This window comes from Microtus ochrogaster, chromosome 15 (assembly GCF_000317375.1).
Source record: "Microtus ochrogaster isolate Prairie Vole_2 chromosome 15, MicOch1.0, whole genome shotgun sequence".
Lineage (NCBI taxonomy): Eukaryota > Metazoa > Chordata > Mammalia > Rodentia > Cricetidae > Microtus > Microtus ochrogaster.
In genome coordinates, this window is record NC_022017.1 from 45,583,814 (window position 1) to 45,609,660 (window position 25,847).

A 25,847-nucleotide genomic window follows, 5' to 3' on the forward strand; every position below is an offset into this window, starting at 1 on the left:
TCTTCTCTGACGCTCGTAAGCAACAAGGATCCAAACTGGGGGAAGCCTTGCGCCTATTCTAGAAGCATTAACATAGTACTTGAGGCATGGGGAAGGGAGGGGGGAATAAATTATAAAACTTTGCTTAAAACCATGAGTACAAAAAACATACTGAGATATCTGAGGGCATGGTCCTACATCTAAATGCATATCATAGAAATGGCTTAATGTGTGTTTTTCTGACTTTTTTTTTTTCTCTAGGACAGGCAGATTCTTGCAAGTGAGATCTTTTAGAAACCTAACTTTGGAATTGGGAGAAAAGTGTGGCTCTCACTGAAGCAGAAGAAGCCGAAAGTCATGGCTACACACCATAATCCTTCTTTAGTTCTTGTTCTGTTCTGCATCAAGAAAATAACACAAGTCATTGAGAAACATCCTGGACTCCAGAAAAAGTAAAGCTATTTATAAAAGAAAAGAACAATAAAGAAAACAAGACAGAAGACCAATAAAATATGCATGTGGGTTATCAAGAAAGTGATAGGAAAGACAGATTCAATTAAAGCCATACTGTGTGCGGCCTGTGCTCAAGCTCGGTGCAGCATAACTGCACCAAAGAAGCCGGGTTTGTCACCTCTGTGTTACTTCCATAATCCTGCCCACAGCAAGCAATGAAAGAAAAGCCAATTGCCTATGGGGAAAGATTTCTGAGAGGAGAATGTGGGGAGAGCAGGAACTCCCTGCCCCAGGAGCCCCATGGGGAGGGGTGGGAATTTCCACTTGGGCATGAGCATTAACCCATGAATACAATGAAATTCAAACAAATGCAAAACCTCCCACGTTTACCTGCTGGTACCAAAACATTCTACCCGAAAAATGTTTTACCCAGCGGAAGTAAAATAAAATGAACACATCAGCAAAAGGATACAACTCGAATTCGATGTCAGACATGTAACAGGAGGGAAGGTCTGATAATTTTATCATCTGCACGAACTCTAAAGCAGGACCATAATAATGGAAAACCTGGAAAAGGAATTCAAAGTGTATAATACGTTAAACCCAGTAAATGAAGTAAAAGCAAACAAATTAGCGATTATTAATTTAAAAGCCTCACAGGAAGCACAAAGAAAACACATCCAAAGAAAAAACAGTTTTAGTTTTCCCACCCCATCTCTTTCTCCCCATCCCCTATGCATGCATGTAATGATTTGAATAAGATGTCCCCTAAAGTCTGGGCATTTGAAGACTTGGTCCCCAGTTGCTGGCACTGTTTGGGGTGGCTTAAGAGGTGTAGCTTGTTGGATGAGGTGTGTCACTAGAGAAGGGTTTTGTTTTTGTTTTTTTTTTAATTCTCTTTGCTTCCTGCTTGCAGTTCGAGATGAGAGCCCGTGGCTTCCTGCTCCCACTGCCACGTCTTTGTTTCACCAGCACGGACCTAGCCCTGTGGAACTGTAAGCCAGAATAAACTGTTTCTTCTATAAGTTGCCTTGGTCACGTTGTTTCATCACAGCAACAGAAAAGTAACTAATACGGGGTATGAATATTTATCCCTCATTAATTTTACTTTAATTCATTGAAAAGGTTGGACCTGAACATTATTCTCAATAGAAGTGAAAAAAAAGAAGGTATAAAGATAATTATATTTGAACATTATACTGCCAAAGAAGAGACTCTGAAGTCACTAAGTCTTCTAAGTATTAAGGTTTAGAAAACAAATGAAAATCTATGAAAGACAGACATGGTAAGTTGCTTACAGTAAGTAACTGTAAACAATATTGGGAAATGACTTCACAGCAGAAATGACATTTTTTTCTCTACTGCCTTTTCATCAAAAATATTAAGCATCATCTGACATCCTATCATTTCAGGACCTAGGTATTTTGCACACTTAAGTTGGGTATTTCAAATGGATTTTATAAGTGCTCGTAAAGGAGCTCCTCTTATGCTTGTTTTACAATATTAAAAAAGAACTAGCTGCATTCTTCTAATTATTACGTCTTATAATTGCTTGCATTTAAAGCATAAATCTATAAAGATATGAGAAGAGAACTGGCACATCTAATACCACATGTTAAGCCTATGCCAAGTTGGCATGAGATGCTAATCTCGGTATCACCTCATTTTATTTCCATAGTAACTTTGCAAGGTGGCATCGCTCTTATTTCACAAATGAGCTGTCAGTCTAGCCAAGGGCATATCTAATCTCCAGCAGGTGACAGAGTCCAGTTCCAAACCCAGGCCTATCTAACTTCAACCTTCATCTAACTTTCAGCATTTAGCCATCTAGCTTTTCGTTGATCTTAAAGGGGTCAGAGAATAAACTCCAATTCCAGTCCAATTCAAGCTTATACTGACTTAAATTACCCCATTAAAAAAAAGAATGTAGTGCTCATCACACAAAGCACTCAATTATAAGAGTTAGATGAGCTATACCAGTGAACACATCATGCATATTATTCAAATAGATCATAAGATTGAAATGTATTTTATAAAACAGAACTGCACAAAAAGATGACAGCAGGTAAAATGATATGTATATACACATACCTTAGGCAGAATATTCTTATCCTTTGATGGCGCTATCTCTTTGGCAAGAAAGCAGGTATTTAAATTATGCATACTAATACTCGTAGGTGTAATTCCCTTTAAACAAAATTCGGGAAAACTAATTTCAAATCCAAACTGAAAAGAAAGCAAGAGAATTCAGTTACAGGTGTTATCTGTAAAGACTGGTATATTGTATTAGAAGAAACTGACCTTACTCTAAATATAAACTATACAAATAGGAACTTTTTTTGATACATAGGCTTCAGGGGTAGTTCTTCCTATTGGTACATATCATTCTATTAACTTGATATCAACTTTTCATAAAAAAAAAAAATCTTGCAGTGATCCTTGGTTAGTCAGCAACAGTATGCTAACTGTTTCATGCAGCCCACAGGACCAAGCACCCTCCTTGGTACACATTCAATGCCTGGCTGCCTATTGGTCTGTAAATCACAGCCAGACAGAAGCTGCCCGTGTAGTTAGTACAGTGCTTCACAGTGTTTACCTCCACTGTATGTGGGTGATGAGAAATGCTGTTACCACAGAAGTCGTGACAGTAAAGATGGGACAACACGGACTTCCTGTGTCATTGTCTTGCACCCTAAATAATATAACTCAAATAAACCCTATGAATTATTACTATCACCCTGTCTTTGAGAAAAACACAACTATGGTACCAAGGTGTCACTCAAAACTGGAACCAAGTCAGGATCTGAATGCAGGTATTATCACTGTGGAGTCCCCGAGAACAACTGCTGGCGGAGAGCTATGGAGGACACTGGGTTTTGTGGGTAAATGAGTGCTTAATTTCATACTAAAGGAATAAAAGAGTCAGTGAGAACTCTGGCATGGTGTGCCTACATGCAAGCACATGACTTCAGAAAATGAAAACGAAAGCAATGCTCCTGCTCATATGGCCAACTCTTCCACTTTGGCTGAATGCTGGCTTATTTATTTATTTATTCCTAATAACACCATTTGCAGAGATCATTTCCCTAAAAACTGAATCTTCCCAGAACTAGGAGGGCCACTATGTTAATCTAGACAGACTAGGCACATTATTCCTATTGTTTTATTGGATGTTTCTTTAAGTCAATACAAAAGATAAATGGGAAGAAAAAGTACAAAAAAATAAAACAAAAGACCAATCAGAATGCAAGAGCCCATTGATGATGGCACACTATCCCAAAATTAAGAAACTGTCTTAACTTTCCTATCCAAAAAACTGACATATATTAATATGAACACATTAGTATAAACAAAATAGAAATAACTTAGAAAAACCACCAACACTCACCTCAGAAATTTAGAACTAAAGAAATCTAAGGGACAGTTTTCATCACAGAGTTGAGATACCCAGAGTCTAGTAAAGCTTTTACAATAGCTGGTTTGTGCATGGCAGGGATTGCCTAAGAATATGACTATAGGTGACTGCTCCCAATACTTTTTCTGGTGCATAACATCGGCAGAAAAATTAAAGGACTTGGTTTAACAATATGAACTTAGCTAGTGTCCAATACTGTTTTCAAAATGCCACACTATAGAACAGTAATGCCTAAAACATAATCACAGTGACAGCTGATACTATAATTAATCAAATAAAATTAAAGATTCAGTTAAGGGTAGAACAAGTCACAGATAATATGCAGCTTATGGGCCACCACCAGGAGCAGATGCGTCGTTTCGATCATTGTAGAAAACTCCACTTGGTGTCGATCTAGAACACCTTCCCGAGGGACACTGGTGTTGATGTCAGTTGTACTGGAAACAAAGTCAAAAAGCCTACTTTGCTGTACGCGGTGAAAGCCAGAAGCCTGTTTACCTTTCTTTCCCGTATCTGAATCTCTCCCCTCCACAGTTCCCTTGGGTCAATGGCATTTCTGAACTCCTCGAAAGGTACAACCTTAGCTGAAAGGTAGTCTGCAATTTTCTGACAATTACTGTGAAAAAACAAAAACCAATTTGACAATTAAACCAACTAAACAATGGTAATTCACTTTTCTTATTTTTAACGATTGCATTTTCGCTACAGTCTAAGAGGGGTAAATGCAATTTTATATTAATATTAATTACCCAATAAGTCAGTCTCTGAGGAAGGGCTGCCATATTCCCACAAATTCAGAGCCATCATCCCTACTATGTAAACAGAAACCTTCCTGCTACTGCCGGCTTAACTGTGTCAGATGTACACACAGACTTGATGTCAGTCCCTCGGATTCAAATGCAGAACTGCAGAATGTTCCTCCGTGGGCTTTATGAGCTCCAGGGCAGCACTTGATCACCGGCGATGTTGATGTTAGCATTGTACTCTGCCTGTACTTCCACGCACGAAGCTAGTGTGTTCTCACTTTCTTAACTCAGCAGCCATCGACTGCTCTGCCTGGCTTAGTCAGAATTCTACTAAGTGTTTGATTTGTGAAATTAAAAAAAAAAAAAAATCATGAGGTTCATAAATTCAGTCTGAGTAGTAACTTTGGAATCAAAACTGAAATGTATAATTGACCTCTACTAATGTGTCATAAATACAACCGTATCTACTTATTTCTACCTTGGCATATACCATGGAAGGCAGACAGAACAGGACAAATCCAGCGTGCTCACCGGTATCGAAATCCTGCTTGAAAGTACACAATGAATTTGGAGAACCAATTCATTACTTTACATCAGCACTGATAGGATTTATCAAATATGTAAACATCTAGGAAATACGAAAGGAGGAAAACCTAGGTTCCAGAAAAGGTACAGTTCTCCAATCACGGTGCGACAGAAAACATTACCTCATCACATTAAAGTAGTTTTCAAAGACTCAATCTATTGAAAACCTGGCAGCAGATCTGAGCAGAACAATGGCATATGACCACGGGCGCTTACGTGTCACGGTGATCTCCTGCTATGGTAACCTTCGCTGCGTGCCATTCCTTCAGATGCTTCAGTGCCCCTACAGCAGGCAAGCACTCTCTTAATTTAGGAGGCTCTTTGTCAGAAGGCAATAGTATTATGTCTAACATTGCTCTGCCTAGAGAAAAGAAAATCAGAATTTTTCAAAGATGTTAGATCTAAAGTGGCTTAGACGGTGCTCTGAGCAACTGAATTTTAAGCTTATTCGGAAGCTACAGGAGTATTTCAAAACAATACACATCTTCAGGAGCTCCAAATTTTTAAGCACTCATCATCTGAGTTCATGCCATATTATCGGGAAATAGCTAGCACATGGTAGAAAACAATGGCCGATATAGTGATTGCTTACCGATCCTCCAGCAGTAGTTAATTATATGCATTGCTCTGGAGATCATCAATGCTATTGTACTCAACAGGGGAAAAAAACCTGTGCAATTTCATTATATCCTCCTACATTTAATTTTGTTATCCAAAATAGGAATGAATGAGTATAAAATTGCAATGCTCGAATAAATCATTTCTCTTAGAGGACAATAAAACATTGCGTATAACCAATTACACTAGCATCATTAGATTCTAAGGTTTACTTCAACCAGTTTAAATGACACAAAGTTATACATTTATTGAAGGATCAGAAAAATTAAAATGAAAGGGAAACCAAATGAAAATTTGATCATCAAAGGCGCTTGACAAAAACAGCAACTATGTAATATTTCAGTACATGTTTTAAATCTGACAAAGAAATATGATGGGTTGGGGAGTAGTTTAGCATGTACAAGGCTCTGGGTTCAATCCTTGGGTGAAAAAGTTACAAAAATGTTTCTTTGTGAATCCGTTCTGTTGTTTTCTTTCTAAAGTATGTGTATGTTTGTCTGCAGGAATGTGGATGACTGGCGTGCGTAGAAGGGGCACTGGATTTCCTGGAACCAGAGTTATAGATGGCTGTGAGCTTCCAAGAGGGTACTGGGAACTGAACCCAGGTCCTCTACAAAGCAGCCTGTGCCCTTAACCATTGAGCAATCTCAATAAACCCTTAGCTGTTTTCCATACAGGACTCTGCAGTAAAAATTGGCTTTCAATACCAGCTCCTTGAATATAAATAAGACTTTTCCTGTGTGTAAGCTCTGAGATCTTTTATAATTGTCTACTTTACACACCACTGTATAGTCAGTCAGTCCCTAGGACGATGTATGACATACTTCACAGACATCAAACATGTGGTCAATAAATGATATTCAATAATATAATCATTCATAAAAAAAGTGCAAAAGTGTGAATACCAACTGTGCCAAATTTTACCAACAACTATTTGAGTAATACAAAGAAAACTATATTATGACAAAAAAGAGTTTTAAGGATAATTATCATGTAGTGTTAAATAAAATATGCTTTCCATTTTAGGAACAAAAATTGGCTCCTATAAAAAAATGCTGATCAAGAAGCTTTGTTCTACTGCACAGCACTCCAGTTGGTGCAGTGTACGCTAACTGCACCGTAAAGAATGTTATCCAAACTACCCAGGTTAAAGAGCTATTTCCCCAGAATTTACAGGATTAATGTTCTACAGAATACACTGAATTCATCACTCATTCATATAAAGTAGAAAACACAAATGATCAAAAAGTTATTGCATTACCAGGAGCTGGAAGCTTGTCTGATAACTGATGTAAACTTTCTGCTGATTCTTCATATAGGCTACAATAAAAGAATAGATTTAGAGAAAAATACCCTACACAGATATACATATATATGTATAAGCACACACACACACAAACCATATTATCAAAAAGACAGTAATAACGACCTGTGTGCCACACGGCCGCATACGGCAGCCCCATCACCTTCTTTTAGTCTGCTGACAGACCCACGTGCCATTGAGATTAGTATTTCTCCTTTAAACAGGAGCCCTAAAGTCATGTCACTGTGTGTGTGGAAGCTAGAGTCAGCCTGCAAGGACGGTTCTTACTCACACCCAAAAACCAAACAGAACCGATGACAACAATAACGGGAACGAAGCCCTAATTTATATTTTAGATACTCAATATAAATAATAGACCAAGCACTTTTCTAATCTCCAAAGTAAACCAGCATTAGGTTTTAATAAAGGACACTGCTTTTTTTCTAAGTTACTTCTAAGCCTTCACAAAAAAAAATAGGAAATTTTGGTCACATTCCTAAAAGCATATAAATTTTATGGATATGGTGAAATTTTGTTCTCAGAATAACTTATTATACCAGATCAGAGTATTTAAATCCTTTTTCATGAGGTGATAATTGTCTAAAACAAAAACCTTAAAGCATTCTGTGCTAAACTATAGTTTTCAAGCTCCCTCTTGTGGAAATAAGACCACATGCAAAACTACCGAATAGTTTTTTCATTGATAAAATATGAATTGATAAGATCTTTTTAAGGCTCAGTGGTGCCATCTTAGAAAGCACCGAAGAGAACTTCCACATTTGATGAATGAGTAAACAAAGAACCAGATGAGCTAAGTCCCTGCCTTTGCCTCATATAACCAGAGCGCTTTCTTAACTCCTGCTAATTCCACAGTTCTTCCCTCTTCTGCGCTGCCTTCACTGACAGTGAATGATACAACTGGAAGTCAGGAAGAAGGAAGCAACGAGCCTATGCAAGTTATAGGTGTGTTATGAATACTAAAATAAAGCCAAAGCATTTCCTGTCACACTACAAAGGCTCAACTGAAAGGGCTTAATAATGAGTCAAAAATGGAAAATCTTAGGAAGTGATTATCATAACTTAGCACCTGGACTGCTTTCACATTCTAACAAGAGTCAAGAAGCTTACAAGTGAAATCAGTCACACTGACCCTCCTCAGAAATTCTGTGGAGCACAAACAGTATCAGAAATGTGGAAGAGGCATATAAATTGGGGGAGGGGAGGGGGAATCCTACACTTCAGCCACAGAGAACAAAAGAACAATGTGCTTCGGTCTGAGTGCTAGCTGTTAGCACTAATTAACTCCTCTAGTCCAGCTATCGCAGGAGCAGGCAGGACTGAGCTTCAAGAAAAGACTGTGCCGGTGCAAACAGCGTCCTAACGATTGCACAAATGGAAATGACACTTCAGATACTGAGTAGATGATAGGGCTAAACTGCCCAGTGTCTTCTAAAAATGAAGTATTAAGTATTGCAGCTGATTAAAGTTCCCCCACTATGATTGCTAAAACATTCCATCTTTTCTCTTCGGTCTGAAAATGACTGGCCAGTGCGAACTATCTGAAAGCAGCGTAAGCACTGAAACGTACTCAGCCAGGGATAGGGATTCCCTGCTGTTGCTATCATCCTCTTCCAAGCACTCGACGGCACTCTGACATTCCTCTATGTTAGCCTGAAGGACATCTTCTATTTTATCTTTTTCCGCATCGAAATGTATCTCTTGCCAGTCAGAGCTACAAAACTAACAGAAGATGGTGGTTAAGTAGAGGAGTCATGGAGTCATTTATAGCACAGGCTATACAAATAACTATTACAATATTATACAATATTATACAGCACAGGTTATACAATAACGATTACAAAATCAACAAATCAAAAGGTGGCATTCAACAAAGTGGATGCATGGAACTCTTTCTAGAAGGAAAGGCATTCTCTAACAGCCATTACCTGGTAAAACCCGCATATGGCTTGCACTGCAAAGAACCACTTCCTGGGATGAGGTGTGCCGCCCACTGAACAAGCTTGAAAAGAAATCACACTTATTAGAAGAAGGGTAGACATAAAAAAAGCAGTCATCGTAATAAATCACTGCTTAGAGAATTATGCAATTCTGAAACATAGTCTATACTTTTCCAAGTTATGTACTTTTTAACATGTGTGTCTTTTTGAAATCGCTGGTAAAATCTTTCACTCTCGTTAAAGAACAAAATTGTAAGTTTGCATTAATTCATCGTAATACAAAACCCACATTACTTGATCATCATTTAAAATCTACTACAATATTTAAAAAAAAAATACAACTACTTGATTATGGCTGGGTCACACAAAACCAGGTAGGCTACTAAGTACAAACAAATCCTTCTTCAAAGACCACGCAGGCTTAAGTTCTATCCGGCCACAGGCAGATGTTCTACTTGGGAAATGCGATAGTATAAAAATAATAATAAAATAAAACAAACAACAACAAAAACACCTCAGAGGTCACCATGGAGCATATCTCAGAGGAGCCAAAGGGAACCGAGAGCTCTGTAGAGAAAGCGGATTCAAGGCTGGGAGGAGGAAAGTGAAGCATGCGCTTAGCTTGTGGGAGCGAGGAGAAGCACGAATGTCAGGTGCAACTTTCCTCCAGACAGCTCGGCAGAATTACTATTCCCCTCACTGGAAGCCGCCTAGTGATAAGTCCTCACAGGAAATAGACTACTCTGCCCACTCCGCTTTTAGGTCTTCCTTCACTCCTTCCTGCCAAAATGCAAGGTACAACCTTCCCATACAAGGTTAGCCCTAAAAATAATCCAACCCAGGCACTCCAAACCATCGCCCTCCATCACTGAAAACCACATTGCTATTTCTCAAAGCAATACTTCCCGATGGAGTCCCAGCTGCATCCCTTTCTTCGCTTTCTTCACAAAGTCCCGGAAAGCGCTGCCTGTCCATGACCTCCTCCTCCTCCTCAGCTTTGCCACGCACGTCAAAGGCGGGCTTCTTTGTTTCTAAAATGCCACTGACGCTGTGCTCAGACTCACCAATAGCTGACTGTATTAAAACCTTAATTCTCAGTTTTGTGGATATTTAATTTCTCAGCATATGAGAGAGAGAGAGAGAGAGAGAGAGAGAGAGAGAGAGAGAGAGAGAGAGAGAGAGAGAGATTCAAAGGTGACTCCTATCACTACGTTCCCTAAATCACTTAGATCTGTTGCACTGATTTTTCTGGCTCCTCCTTCACAGCCTCTTAAAGTTACTGTTCTCTGAATCCTGGGAATCTTTTGAGTTTCTTTGTCTTGTCATTATCTACAAACAACCTCATTTATCTCCGGGCTTCCATCTACACCTCCAGCACTACTCTCCTGCAGTTCGAGATACAGACATATCTGTTCAACTTTCTCACAATATCTGACTAGGCAACTATCCACATATTCTAAACAAGTTCTCACACTTTTGATTATGTTTCCATCTTAGTAAATGCCACCAACACATTTATCCTGTACTCTTCTAATGTCATTTATGACTCCTTTCTCATAACCTAAGCCAACTCAACATTAAGTCAGGCAGTCTCCCTCCAGTTCCCTTCAGATCTACCTACCTCCATCAGGCTGTCTGCCTCCCCTCACCCTCCCGCTGGTCTATTGCTCCAATAGCTGTAACTTTCTCTACTGTGTCCGTGATAGCTAGAGCACTTCAGAAGCAGATCTGGAGGTTGGGCTCACAGAGAAAGCACCTGCCCTGCAACTGAGAGGATTGTGCAGCTCAGACCGCCCCCCCCCCTAGAACCCACAGAAAAGCCTGCCAGGCAGGTGTGGCACACACCTATAATCCCAACCCTTGAGAGGTAGAGAAGGGAGATCCTTAGGTCACATACACATAAGAACAAGCACACACACACACACACACACACACACACACACGTATACCCTATACCCACATCTATTTATTTGTTTTGTTTTTGTTTTTGTTTTTGTTTTTTTCGAGACAGGGTTTCTTTGTGGCTTTGGAGCCTGTCCTGGAACTAGCTCTGTAGACCAGGCTAGTCTCAAACTCACAGAGATCTGCCTGCCTCTGCCTCCCGAGTGCTGGGATTAAAGGCGTGCGCCACCATCGCCCGGCCCCACATCTATTTAAAAGAAGGAAGAAGATGATAATGATGATGATCTGCTGACTACAATCAGGAAGAAGTCCAAATACACTGATGTTATTTACAAAGATGTCTGCATAATTCCACCAACCCAGCTTGTCAGTACGCAAACCATTACCAAACAAAGTGTGTACCCTGCCAGTGACTGATGACGTTACCACTTTCACAGTTTGCCAACTGGTCACTGAACATCTACCATTCAATTTATACAGAGACAGCAAGGGAGTCTAAGTTTTGTTTCTTCCTGGCCTCCTGCTGTAAAGTCATGTCGCCATTTTCAATGGCTAATTAGAAAAGTAAGTAATGAGGAAGATGAAGAATGGCAAGAACCCTAAACTGCTAATGCTGAAAGAGCTACTCAAATCTATATGAGTAGAGTTCTAGTTGGGCGGTGGTGGCGCACGCCTTTAATCCCAGCACTGGGGTGGGGGGGCAGAGACAGGCGGATCTCTGTGAGTTCAAGGCCAGCCTGATCTACAGAGTGAGTTCCAGGACAGCCAGAGCTACACAGAGAAACCCTGTCTCAAGAAACAAAACAAAACAAAGCAAAACAAAACAAAACTAGAGCTCTAGATCGGTTACTGTGACAGTGTGATGAAAAGGATAAGGACATCTGTCCCAAGGAGATGGTGCCAGCAAAATCTTTCACATTAATGGGATGGGAGGGTATCTCACAACACTGGGAGCTGATGCTAGGGTGTGAGTCACCAAAGCCCTGAAAAGATGCTAAATCCATGTAAGTTATACGATGACAAAGTGGGAAGTGCTGACCGGCTGTCTTCAATAAAGTTTTTACAAAGAAATAAAATGCTTTAACTGCAGTGTGTCTCGTGTTTTAGCTTACACCGCACAGTTGAAGACTACCTTTACTACTTCACTTCCCTAAATATTTAAAAGCCATCAGTGTTTTAACTTTTTTTAAAATTATATTGTGCATGTATAGACACATGTGTCATAGATCTGTGTGGAGATAAGAAAACAATTTTCAGTGGTTCTCTCCTCTATGGTTCCTGGGGAGCAAACTCATGTTATCAAGAACACCAGCAAGCAACTCTACCCATTGAGCCATCTCAAAGGCCCCTAATAGAGTTTTTATTAGCTTTGATAGAGAGGATTACAAGTCATGGAACAACTGTAACATCTAATTGGGTACTGTATTAAGATGGTCATGTATGACTTCAGCTTGAGTCACTTGCAGAGTTCTACATTACTATGCAAAATGTAGAGTCTTATAAGAAACTCTGCCTCTACAAACAGAGAGAATACTTTTATGAGACCGTCTAGAATGCTCCCAAAATCTCTTTTACATATACCTTTGAAGCATGAATAGGGGAAACTTTTCCTGCTGTAATAGTAGCATTATCTACACTCTACCAGCTGAAGAAATTAGGACCATTAGAACTTGGACAACAGGCCAGTGCCGCACATACTAGAAAGCACTCTCCGGTGGTGAGAGTTGTCCCCAGAGACTGGAGGTTCTCTAATTAGGAAAGGAAAAGCGCAGATTATCACAGCTATCAATGAGGACATTCTTCCTGGCATCTACAGACATTTACTTCAGCTTTTAGGATTTGGTCTGTTCTCATATTTCCATTTGCTGAGCCTTTGAGGGCCATTATCAGCGAGAGAAGAAGCAAAAGAAAAGAAAAACCATCAAAGCAAATAAATGTGTTTATAAAGTGCCAGTAGAGTTAAAGAAAGGAAGATTCTTTCAAAAAAGAATTCTTTCAAAAAACTGAAATAACTTCCAAAAGACAAAGCAATGAGAACTGAGAAGAGCACTATCTTCAGCAAATACATAGTTGTTTTGTCTTTTAGAGAATCAGTAAAAATGGACAGGAAAAAAAACCCACAAATAAGTGGTCAAGGCAGAGTGGGAGCTTTAATAATGGGTCTTTACTCAAGGCAAGAACCTCTCCACAAGGCCACAACCCTATGCTATATATACCTAAAGATGGGGGGAGGATCATGAAGGAAACAAAACTCAAGTTGGGAGTCCACAGTAACATTGTAACAACTTACAACATTCAAATATCAGGAAGAAATGGTAAAGTAGTTGAGCATTTCCTTAAGATTGCTCCATATCCCTGTGCCTTATTCAAAGTTAACAAGTATTTCTTACACTCCTAAATTATCAGACTGATTTCCAATCAAATGCTGTGCCGGACTCGGGGAGGGAGGCATTTGTAATTCTGTTATACTTACCAGGAAATGTACTATCTTCCGGATGGATGGAATCACTGATGCTTCTCTTCAAGAGGTGATAAATACTGGATGTTGTCAAGTCTGTAAAAGCAAGGGCCTAATTCAGTCACCTAACTCAACAGTTAGCATAACCTAGGCCTGTTTCAAGTTCAGTATCAGAGAATTCTGAAGACTAGTGTGTTGGATACAAAATACATGTGGATCAAGACGCTACTCAAGCCTGACGATGGTGGCGCACCCCTTTAATCCCAGCACTCGGGAGGCAGAGGCAGGAGGATCTCAGTGAGTTCGAGACCAGCCTGGTCTATAGAGCTAGTTCCAGGACAGGAACCAAAGCCACAGAGAAACCCTGTCTCGAAAAAAAAAAAAAAAAGACGCTACTCAAGTGCAGATAAAATAAATTTGAGCAAGCTGAGAAAATAGTCAAAGCTCCTGATTCGTACAAGGCTAGTCGTTAACAAGAAATCAAAACTTTCTTCCAAAAGAACCAGACACATTTCTTCCTCAAAATGTCTGCTTGATCAAAACAAGGAAAGTGCAACAGAGACTAAAACAGAGATATCAAAAAACAAATGCAATAGAAAGCAGCTAAAATCGTTTAATTTGTCATTTTAAAAAAAAAGTGTGACATGTCTTCCCCGTAAAATGTAACCGACATCTGCAGAAGTCTATCGTTTTTTTGTTTTTGTTGTTTTTTTCTGTATTCTCTTCAAGATAGAACACTGAGGCTTACGTACTTTCTAAATGCATACCTTTCCAGAAAGCAGAAATTGGATTACAAAACCACCAGGGGATTCAACCAGGTAAACATTCAACTTGCCAAGCCCTGGGGGCACTGGGATCCAATACCCACAATTTTATATATTTTCTATTTAGTTAATACTGTTTGGTTTTTATTAAAACTTCAGAGAGTTGTATCTTCCTGGGACCTCTTGACCTATGCTCCTCCCCGCGGGACCTCACCATAAACTCAAGTCCCTTCGCCTGCCCGCGGGTCTTTCCCGCTTCTTCTCAGCCCAGAGCTTACGTGGCTGTTTCCCGCTGCTCTCCAGGGATGCCGCCTCAGTCCCGGGTTCGCTCTCGCCACCGGCCACCGATCGAAACTTTCCTTCCCTCCAGGTGACGAGCAGCAAGTAACGATCCATTTTCTTCGCGCTCAGACTCAAGTTTTAGCTCTCAAAAGAGCCGCGCGCAACGCGCACTTCCGGTTTCCTGCCGCTTAGCTTGGCCGGGAATAATGTCCTAGATCGGTTTTTCCGCCAATCATTTTCGGAAATGATTCTCTTAGTAGCCACACTCTTTGCTCCTTTCGTAAGGACACGGCTACGGGAGGTCCGGGACCGGAGCGTTGCGGAGGAGGAGACGCGTACTCGCCGGCGTTAGGAACCATTGTGCTCTGTATTGTATGTTTCCGGCCGGACTGTTGGTTCTGGGGTCCCGTTTGGGGGAGTGGAAACTAAAGGACGCCGGAAGTCGCGAAGAATGTCCAGCTTCTCTAGGGCGCCTCAGGTGAGCTCGTGCGCTTTTGGAGTGACGGTGGTGTCATTACGCTGGCGAAAATGAAGAGCGGTGGTTCGCGGGGGTTTAGTGCAGAAGCTGAGCCGTCAGAGAAGCTGACACCCGTGGCCAAGAAATGCCTTAGGGAGTCACATTCCAGGGGTTGTGACTCAGGCCGCGCTTTGCTATCTTTGGGCACTTCTTTCTCTCTTTAGCCTGCCCGTTTCGTGTCTTCTGTTCTCCGCCGAGAGTCCGCGGAGAGAATTTCAGTGAGATAATGCGTTGAATGACGTGAAGCATGTTTATTTTGTTTAGTGCAGTGGAGTCTGGCGGGGAAGGGGAAAGGCTGGAGCTGTAGCCGATTTAGTACAGTGCGTATTTAGCGTGCAGGAAGCCCTGGGTTCCATCCCCAGCACCGCGTAAACCTGGCGTTATGGTGCACGCGTGTTTTTCCAGAAGAAAGATTGGAAGTTCAGGGCCAGCCTCCTCCGGTTCATAGCGATCTTCAAGTCAGCCTTCTCTTCTTGAAACTGTTTCAAAAGAAGAAAAGAATGAGGACCTCTTGGAGGGCTTTGACCTAGAAGTCTTAGGTATTAAAAGGACCAGGCGCCCAGGCTGCCAGGAGGAAGATAGAATGTTCACAGACGGGGCTCTGTGAAGGACAAAAGGAGAAAATCCGTTCGGATTGCTGCTGTACCACTCAAGATACTCATGCACAAGTCAGGCGAAAACGCAGGAGTGCTGAGAAGCCCGCAGTATGCATTGAAGGATTGAATGTGGGTGAACGAAAAAACAAGAATTACGTTTGGGAATTCTGGTTTGGGCAACTGGAAGGCTGTGGTATAGGAAATACTGAAACTGAAGCAGGTTTTAGGTAGAAGAGAAAGAATTAGTGTTCGGTGTGTTAATCCAAAATGATGTCTAGCCTAATGCCACTTAAAGTATAGCTCTTGTAAGTGTACTTGTTACCTGTCTGTAATGAGGTAAATCTAGGAGGTGAAGGTAAACATTTTAAAGCTTTGACAGAAGTTGACATTGTCTCAGCATTGTGTTGCTTATCGAGCTTTTATGTGTTAGTCTGCTTGGAATGGGAGAAACTTGTCTTTGCATATGCATGGGCTAGTTTCAAGTGTATGATAACTCATATGAAACTCCAAGCCGAATTGTATTTTTTTTTTCTAGCATACAACCTCTTCGTATATGTATAATCAAAGCACCTAGTCAAAATCTTTCTGGGATAGAGATAGTTTTCTTAGTTTGGAGATATTGAAGAGTGTGATTTTTCTGGCATGACATAAAGATGTCTGTTGAAGACAAGCCTGTAATACCAGATACTTCGAAGGATGAAGTGGGAGGTTTATAAGTTCAAGCCTTTGCAGGCCACAGAGTGAGTTCAAGGTCAAACTGGGTAACTAGTGAAACTCTGACTCAAAGGCATCAAGAGGGCACTAGGGATGTGTCACGGTGGTGGAGTGCTTGCCTGGTATCCCCAGTGTCACACACACAAAGGAATGTTAAGTTTCAGCTATGCTTTTCTGATTGCGCAATTGTATTTAACTCTCCTAGAACTGAGGTCTTTAGTTACCTTCGGTTGCCAACTAGCCACCCAACTTTCTGTGTAATATACTTACTATCTCAGTGCAATAATGAGGAAAGACTTTAGTGCTGATAGTGGAAACAAAATGCACACACATACAAATTTTAGCCATGGCCTGTTTTTCAAAGTAATTGTTGGTATTAATTATAGAATACATATGATGGCATTTGAAAATGCATTTAATTATTTCCATTCTAACTAGAATTTTCTTCACCCTTTTTCGTTATTTCCAAGCAATGGGCCACTTTTGCTCGAATGTGGTATCTCCTAGATGGCAAAATGCAGCCCCCTGGCAAACTTGCGGCTATCGCGTCACAAAGGCTTCAAGGATTGCATAAACCAGTGTACCATCAACTCAGTGAGTACTGTCTTAGGCGCGTCATTAGTAGCCATCGTTTCCATTCCAGAAGGGGGACCTTGTGAAGTGTGGCTGGACTGTGTCTAAGAGCTCCTTTCTGGGCGTATATGAGGATTCTGTCTTCTAGTTCTTCTGACAGTAAATTGAATATAACTTATAGAGAAACCATAAGGACAGTTCTTCTCCGTTTTGCACTATTACCAAACAGAAAATCGCCAGTAGCCCTTATTTCCACTCTGACAGTGTCCTGATTTGTACTGTAAATTGGGTTTCCCTTCTTACACATATCTTCTCAAGTGACTTCTTTTGAGTAGAGAGTTTTTTAACACGAGTCCAGCCACTTTTATAAAAATCCTTCCCTAGAATCATAGAGCTAGCTAAATATGATAGGTTGCCTTTCACTCTTGAATTAAAGATTTGCTTTCTGTATGCTATTTCTAAAACAATAAGACTGTTTTCATTTTACAAGAGTTAGACTTGTAAGCATTTTGGGGTGACTTTGTTTATGAAGGCGTTTTCCTGTCATATCCCAATTTTCCTCTCACTAAAAAGTGGATGTATCCTGTAGCCCAGCCCAGGACTGCTTCTCATTCATTAAGTGACTGATTTCTGTCTCAGAGCTCTAAAAACTGTGTGTGTGTGAATCCTTCCAAATACCCATCTCTAGTTAGGACCTGTATGCTACATTCATGTGTCCAGTTTCTGCTCAGCATGTCCTCTTGGGTACCCGGTAGTCATCTTCAGTAAATCACCCAATAGGGACATCTTTCTTACTCCTGGATTTTCCCCACCCAAACCAGCCTGTCCTGTTTGGTTTCCCCATCTTAATGAATAGTATCTGTATACTCTTGGATGTTCTGGTTTGAAGCCTTCTCTACTTCTGAGTTCTGTGACTGTTCTGAGTCCCCCACACCCTGCATAATAAATATACCTAGTTTAAAACTTAGGAAGCAGTAGTCCTGCACTCTGGCAGTCAGTCTCTCTCTCTTCTTTGAACTGTTGTTGTTCTCTCCACTGTCTTGCTCATATATAAGTTGCTGCACAGACTAGGCTCAGTTATCTTCTAGAACTCCAGAATAAAAGACAAAGCTGTCCCTTACAGGACTTATGAATGTGGCTTCTGAACCTCTAACATTATTTCCATCTGTCCTCTGAGCAATCCTCTGAGGCCTGCTGCTGTCTCCTTTCTTGGACTAGCAAGCATAGTTTTGCTTGGGTCCCCTTCCATACTCTTTTTCTCTGCCTGCATGTTCTTTCCCAGTTCTGCAGGGTTCATGCTTTTGTATCTTTTTGTATTTCTGGCCAGTGATTCCTGTCCTGAACAAGGCCTTCCTTAAGCCCTCTGCCCAGCCACCCATTCACCCTTTGAACCCTACTTTGCTGTTTTTTAAAAAATAATTTTTATATATCACTTGACGTGAACATACTTGCTGTTCACCTTTCTTCACTAAACTTGAATTTAAAAAACTAGCAAGAATTCTAAGTACCCATAATAGTGGAGTGTAAAAAATGCTTGTTGCATGAATATTTGCATTTATAAATACTAGTTTAAAAAAATTTTTAAAAACTTTCATCTAGGGCCTTGGCATTTGAGCAACTATATTTTGAGATCCATGGAGCTGGAGCAAGAAAGAAGTATTGCAAATGATTGGATTGTAAGAGCAAGGCTTTACAATTTATTTTCTAATTTGTTAAACCTCTTAATCTTCCTTCTGTTATAAACTTTCAGTAGAGTTTTGGAATACCTTATATTCTGAAATCTGTGTGTAGAATACGAATCTAAGGATTTGGCCATGTTCAAGCACCTCGTGCAGCATGTGGCCTCAACCAGATAGTAGCTTGTACATCACGCTTTCAATCCGATTCTTTATAAATAAGTCACCTCTTTTTGGGAGTTTGGTTCTGTAGTCACCATGACAACTGGATTGTTGAATATTGCACAGCATTTCAAGGGGAGTTTCTATTGTCCATTCAAAATCTAACCTTGTTGTGTGGGTTTTTGTAAAGCCTTTTATACATATTTTTTAATACTGGAACACTGGATTCTTGACTCACAGCATTATAACTTATAACTCAGCTGTGAACTAAGTTCATCTAATACACCTTATCTCTCAGAGCATATAGCACAGTCCTCCTGTGCGCAGGAATATTACACAGTATTCCAGTACCAGAGTTGAGGGGCACTTTAAAGAGTGAAGGCACTTAACAGAAAATGCAAACACAGAAACTAGAACACTCAGTAGACTTCCAAAAAACAGCACTGTTTGCATTTGAGAGAAGAAATAGAACATTGCTTTCCATAGCCACAGTTGTCAAGGTGTGTGTCAGGCAACTCAAGTTCTAGCAACTAAGGAAATTTACAAATATGAAGTCATAAATAATGAGAGCAACTGAATTTTGAAAGAAATAACGAGCAGCATTTGTGCTTTTGTTAAAAGTAAATGGCTATTTTTCTTTTTTAAAAAAGTATTTGGCAAGCCGGGCGATGGTGGCACACGCCTTTAATCCCAGCACTCGGGAGGCAGAAGCAGGTGGATCTCTGTGAGTTCGAGACCAGCCTGGTCTACAGAGCTAGTGCCAGGACAGGCTCCAAAGCCACAGAGAAACCCTGTCTCGAAAAAAAAAAAAAAAAAAAAAAAAAGTATTTGGCGAACAAGAACTAAGTATATTTACAGAATTGCAAATGTGTACAATTTCTTATGTCATGAGATGTTTTACGTCCAGAGAGGTAGTTGAAAAACGGAAGGAAAAGCAAGGTGACATTCTCATTGCCCTTCAGCTACGTCATAGTATAGTTGAGACAGAAACTTGGGCTCCTGCTTCCTCACATAGGAGATTCCCAGTTGTCTTCTGTGTGGTTGTTAGTTAGCACTTACGCTATTTCCTGTTCATGTATTTGTAAACAGCTTCACTGAGACTGTGTTTGTTGAAACCACAGTGATAAGAAATTGAAAGTAAACTCAAACAAGTCATAGGCACTTCATTTCTGTCCTCAAGGACAACAGACACCAGCCTCCTCAGTCCTTCCTTTAAAAGGGAGTCATCATCCCTTAGGTATTCTTTAAATGCTGCAAGTACACATTCTGCTGGGACACCAGAAGAGCTGCCATGATTACCTGTATGTCATCCTTCCTTAAGAATAGAGAGTAGCTTTTTTATGAAGTTGGAAACTTGACTTTTTAAAGATTATGCTTCTATTTGCCTCACTGTGTTGAATGTTTACTACATCAGCAAAGCTTCTTATGACCACAAGATGTCACTAGAGTCAAGTTCCTAAATCAGTGGTTGAGAAATGCATTGTCTTTTAAGAGTTCATCTCCAACATTTAGCAGTGTAACTAACAGTTAGCTAAGTGTTTGGTATTCATAATCACTGTACACATTTTTTTGGGGGAAAATGAGTAACAAATGGTCAGACATCTAGGAATGGCTATAAAGTTGACATTTGGGATCAGAATGTAATGTAAACATTTGAACTGCTTGGTTTGTCAGGTGGACCTTGCAAGATGTTATGAGAAACAGACAGACTTGCCATTTAGAAATTATTTTGTTTTATTCTGCCCCCCCCCCCGTGTGTGTCTTTTTGTGGGGGAGTGTGTTCAAGTAGGGCTGTGAGGGGGGGGTAAAACAAGTCACAGTTAACAAAGGCCTTGTACTAGACTACATAAAGAACCGAAACAGCACTCAAGAGACATGAGCTAATTAGAAAATGCACGGGTCCATGACCAGAGGCAGCTCCATGGAAATTCAGTACCAGCCAGTAGGGGGTGTGCAAATTAAAACCACGGTGAGCCTTAAAAAAAAGTTACAGTGAGAAAATGGAGAAATCATATTATTCATGTCTTATTGGTGAAAACAAATAACACAGTCATAAAAAATGATGCCGGAATTTTGAGTTATTTACATTCAATACACAGTAAGAAACTAGGTTTTTTAATCTAAAAGTTTAAGATTGTGCCAGTGAGTGGCACGGTGACTGAAAGTGCTTGCTGCACACTCCTGGCAACCTCACTTCAGTCCCTGGGACCCACAGAAAGGTGGGAGGAGAGAAGCACCTCCAGAGCGTCCCCTCTGACCTGTGAACTTCGTGGCACACATGTACCTGCTTTCACACACGCAAAGTAACAACTCCTTAAAATTTTAAATGACAATGATACATGCATTTTATTAACAGAAGCTTAGACACAGGCAGTGATGCTGTCATCAAGACACCAGTGGTTTTGTTGTATTAGTCTGTAGTCCCCTTAAACACAGGTACTTAGTTGTGGATCAGTTTTCATTTCAAGTTGTAGGAAGGTGATTTGATGTGGGAGTCTTATGTTTTGTGTTGATTTCATTGGTTAAATAAAGAAACTCCCTTGGCCATTTAATAGGACAGAAAATTAGGTAGGCGGAGTAAACAACAGAATTCTGGGAGAAAGAAAGCCGAGTCAGGCAGTCGGCCATGATTCTCTTACCCGACACAGACGCAGGTTAAGATCTTCCCTGGTAAGCCCCCTCGTGGAGCTACACACATTATTAGAAATGGGTTAAAGCAAGATGTGAGACTTAGCCAATAAGAGGCTAAAACTAATGGGCCAAGAAGTGTTTTAAAGAATACAGTTTCCGTGTAATTATTTCTGGGCATAAGCTAGCCAGACAGCCGGGCGGCAGGAACACAGCCCGTAGCTCCATACTACAGTGATTTAAAGAGAAAGAGGTTTGACATAACTTACTATGTTTTCATCCTACTTGTAGTGCTTTAATTAATGCCCAGCCTTTTTGATTTTTGTAAATATTTTAAGTGACTGGATGTTTTGTACATATTTGAAGCTGAGCCTGACTCGGCAGCTTTGTGAAGGCATGAGCAAATCCCCTAACCTTGAACGACCTGAGCTGCTATAGCTGTGAGGTCTGAAGCCGGGGCCTTCTAGCTGCTGAGGACATTTTCACACCCTCCTCCTAGCTGAACTCCTGGCTCCTGTCCATCTGCTTTAGTGGCTGTCACTTGTCACTCTTAGGAGGTTTTGATACAGTCAGACTTCCCTTCAAGCCCGTCAGCCGAGGGCTTTCCAGTTCCTCTCTTTAGCCTCTTACCCCTTTTGCCCTGGCAGTGCAAAGCATGGCTTTATCGCCTTTCTTTCACCCTCAGTCCAAAAACACAAACCTGTAGTCAAATTTGTTCTTTGGTTACAATCTTTTCATGTGATTTGTGGAGTTTATAGTAGTACACTAATTTATGCTTATTTTTAGTGGCATTTTAAAATATGGTTCTCAAATCTTTTGAAGTGTGTTGTTTCTTCTAAGTAACAGAATGGTGATTTAATGTTCCAGATTAGCTGGTTACTTTATGAGCAGTGGTTCACGTGGAAACGTGCGTGTTGACGTTTCTGTTTTCAGAACGACACAAACCTGAAGGTCTTTTTCATGAGGAAACTCACACTGTACATGTATTTAGGTTTTAGAATCATCTGTTCTGTCCATGTGTTTGCAGTCATTGCTGATAGTGCAGTTTTAGATTTAACTAGTTAAATGTGGTTGGAAAACACCTCGTGGCGGTAGTTAAAGCATAAAGCCACAGTGTTCTATTGTTCTCTAAAATTGAAAAGAATAACAATCAGTTATAATGTCTCACATTTGTTTCTAGTTTGCCTATTGGTAGAATACACTTTGTATTTTTATGTACATATTGTTTTCATTTTCTGTGCTATTTTTAAGGGAAAACTTCTATCATCTGCTTAAAGGTAACGTAATAGAAATGTTTAAACTAAAGCATTTTAGCCGAAGAGTTATCAGGAGGAGGAGCAAGAGGAACAAGAAGAGTTTCCTCTAAAGAATGTGTTGTCATTATTGTCATCTTTTAAAGTTTTTCTTTTACTTTTCCACTAGTGTTGAGATTTTCCAAATGGCCTGCCAGCTCTTTCTGTGCTTACGTGGTCTATCAGATGAAACAAATGTGTTAACGGATTGTGATGCTGCACTGTGATTTTTACTTTTGAATGTGGTGTTTGTACTGTGGTAACTAAACAAGCCGTTTTTTAAGGCTTTGATGTTTTCATTCAGAGTCTTTCTGCCTTGTTTCTTTTGAAATCCAGGTGACTGTGGCGATCATGTTGTCATAATAAACACAAGACACATTGCGTTTTCTGGAAACAAATGGGAGCAGAAAGTGTACTCCTCACACACTGGGTAAGAAAACGTCGTCGTAAGGGACACAGTGCAGATGTGTGGCTTTAATAGTACTGTTGCCCTCTCTTCCTGTAGTTCCTCTCTCTGTCTGCAGCTCCCATCTTCCCTGTCGGTAAATGTACTCACTGGGTGTACGGAGGCTTCCCAAGGAGCACAGTTTCCTCTCATCTTTTTCTGTAAACTAAATTTTCTTTAAGGCCGTAAACAGTATTATGGTTCATAACATTTACTGTCAGCCAAAACTTCTAAGTTTCTTCCCATGTCCTTGTTAAAATTATGTCTCTTCTTTTTGTATGTTTTAGTTGTGTTAATCCAGTGCTAAGAGATTAGCTTTGTTCCATTTTAGATTTTATCTTTACCATTTTATTTTGAGATCCTGATTTTGCTTTCTATATTGAGTTAGTCCATAGTTTCTGGTGAAGGGGAAATTTACTTGATCTAACCTGTACTGTCATCGAAGTTATGGTTATAAATACTGGTCTTCCACTCTTTTTTTTATGTGTATGAATGTTTTACCTGCATGTGTGTACAGGGAGCACTTGGGTACAGTGCACACGGAGGCCAGAAGGGGGCGTCTGAACCTCTGGACCTGAACTTCCTCATGCCATGTGGGTCCACTGCAGGAGTAGCTACTGCACTTGACCACTGAGCCGCATCTGCAGCCCTGACTGTCCACTCTCCATCATAATCCCTCTTCCGTTTCTGACTGCACCTTCACCTTTGACGTCATAGTCTGTTCTTTTCCTCTCTTGCCCAAGCACATCTTAAATGCATAATTTATTTGTTTGGGGTTCTCTGAGACAGACGTTGATGAAGCCCAGGCCTGTCTTATGCTTCTGTGGCTGAATCTGGCCTTGAACTCCTCATCCTCCTATCTCTGCCTCAAGTGCTGGGTGTATAGGAGTGTGCTGCCCAGCTTCCTTGTCACTGTTTATGTGCTTTTAATCTGTTAGGAATATTAGTCTATTTTTAAATTTTTGTTTCTTACAAACTTAATGGTGTTCTTTACTGCTACTTAATTTTTTATGACTTAATCTGGCTTTTCTTCTGAAATTCTTCTGACTTCTTTGCCACGCACCACGCCCTAGAGTTTCGGGCAAGGGGACTGGAGGTTAAAATACACAAACACACACAGACAGAGAGACAGAGACATGGGTCATCCTTGAATTCCCCCAAGAATGTCCCCTTTATTGTGTTCAGGGGCAGGTTATATAGTGATAGCCATGCCCCAGCCAAACCCACCAGAAACCACTCTCCTGCCATCAGGAACTCCTGAAGGTCTCGTGTTCAGAACAGCTGTAGGCACTCAGATCAGGGGATTACAAGAAATTCAGGATCTGGGGTCTCACTGCTCCCAACACTTCTTGTCTCAGAAAGTTCTTCCTCAACAAATAATTTATAAACATTGACTTCTCATTTTTTTTTCTAATGTTGATACTTTGTCTAAATTCATTGACATGTTTTTATAACATGACTGACCAAAAGTCATGTCATCACTCTCTTTAGGACAGGATCCTGCCTTATGTGCCTGTGCATCTCTCATGCACAGAAAAAGAAACACTTAGAAAGTGTATGCTGAGTTAATTTATATGGGAAACTCATGGCTGTCATATCGATCAGTTTTCCCTGACTCCCTCCGGGGCATTTCAGTAAAGGAAGAAACGCGGTTGCTTTTCACCTGTGAGAATCAGTTGCATATCACATTACTCAGGCTGTCCCCTGCTTGTTGGAATTCACATTAGCTTTCCAGGTCCTTCAGGAGAAAGGCCAAGTCCTGAAATATAGCATAAGTGGTATTATGATTTAGAATTTGCCAGCCCAGTGGTAAAAATAGAAAGAAAATCTTTAGCATAGACATTACAAAGTAGTTTTCCATAGGAATAGACGTCTAGACGGGTGTTTCTTCTAAAACTGAAATTCCATGAAACAAATAGGTCTTAGCAGTTTGGAAATGGCCCATCTTTCTCAGCAGACATTTAATAAATATACTTGTTTTAGGTTGCAGTCCTAATGTATGGCTTACTCAGTCATCTTAAAATGTTTTTGAAAATTCTTGAAAGTAACTTAAATTTGGGTAATCCTAAATTTTTCTCTTAGAATCCACTGGCTGTCTTCTTTTCCTCTTTTTGTGTCTTCTTTTTGTAAAAACTTTTAATTTTTTTTCATTTATTTAGGGCGATAAGCTCTCATAGCTATAAATTGTCAGTTTCTTACGCTTTCAAAAATACAATTTTCTCTGTTGACTCAGAATTTTGTAAAATTAGGTGGGGCAATTAACAGTTTTTTTAGCTGCCATACAAATATAAACTGGTGTCTCAGCATCGTACTGGGAGCCACTGGCAGAATCTGGTTTCTAGGTCCGGATCGAGTGCTGTGCTGATTCCAGTTTGTCCATTTAAGTCTGTTATTTGGTCTGAGCACTATGAAATAGGTAATTCATTACCTGGAGCCAACACATAACTCCTAATGAATTTACTGCCTATTTGAACAGGGTCATTGCCTGTGAACTTCCAGATTGTTGATTCCCACCTGCTGTCTCAGTATTGGGAAGCAGAGGATAGATGAGGAGTTGAGCATCCTCCTCAGCTGTGTGAGGAGGTAGAGGCCAGCCTGAGCCATGAGGCCATGTCTCAATGTCAGAAGAGGGAGAGTGAACTTGACTCCAGGACCAAGTGTTCTACCAGCACCTTCCCAGGTTCTCAGTCCTAGATTATGCAGTTAGTCTAACTGGGCAGGGGCCATAAATTACCCTGGCTCATTGCTATTTCTTTTTTTTTTTTTTTTTTTTTTTTTTTT

The 25,847-nt window shown here is 40.4% G+C and overlaps 2 protein-coding genes across 2 annotated transcripts in view; one reads left to right on the top strand and one right to left on the bottom strand.

Annotated features, from left to right (window-relative positions):
• Positions 1 to 14,711, bottom strand: part of Mtbp (MDM2 binding protein) — a 63,783-nt gene extending 49,072 nt beyond the window's left edge. The window contains exons 1-9 of the mRNA XM_005354603.3: positions 14,460 to 14,711; positions 13,433 to 13,513; positions 9,046 to 9,119; positions 8,688 to 8,839; positions 7,058 to 7,116; positions 5,395 to 5,539; positions 4,346 to 4,463; positions 2,524 to 2,658; positions 905 to 999 (exon numbers count right to left, since the gene is read on the bottom strand). Coding sequence (XP_005354660.1) covers positions 905 to 999; positions 2,524 to 2,658; positions 4,346 to 4,463; positions 5,395 to 5,539; positions 7,058 to 7,116; positions 8,688 to 8,839; positions 9,046 to 9,119; positions 13,433 to 13,513; positions 14,460 to 14,577 — 977 coding nt within the window. The 5' untranslated portion in view covers positions 14,578 to 14,711. The remainder of the gene's footprint in view (positions 1 to 904; positions 1,000 to 2,523; positions 2,659 to 4,345; positions 4,464 to 5,394; positions 5,540 to 7,057; positions 7,117 to 8,687; positions 8,840 to 9,045; positions 9,120 to 13,432; positions 13,514 to 14,459) is intronic.
• Positions 14,712 to 14,855: 144 nt separating this feature from the next.
• Mrpl13 (mitochondrial ribosomal protein L13) overlaps positions 14,856 to 25,847 on the top strand; it is a 29,101-nt gene continuing 18,109 nt past the window's right edge. Inside the window, exons 1-3 of the mRNA XM_005354604.2 lie at positions 14,856 to 14,941; positions 16,761 to 16,884; positions 22,958 to 23,051. Coding sequence (XP_005354661.1) covers positions 14,915 to 14,941; positions 16,761 to 16,884; positions 22,958 to 23,051 — 245 coding nt within the window. The 5' untranslated portion in view covers positions 14,856 to 14,914. The remainder of the gene's footprint in view (positions 14,942 to 16,760; positions 16,885 to 22,957; positions 23,052 to 25,847) is intronic.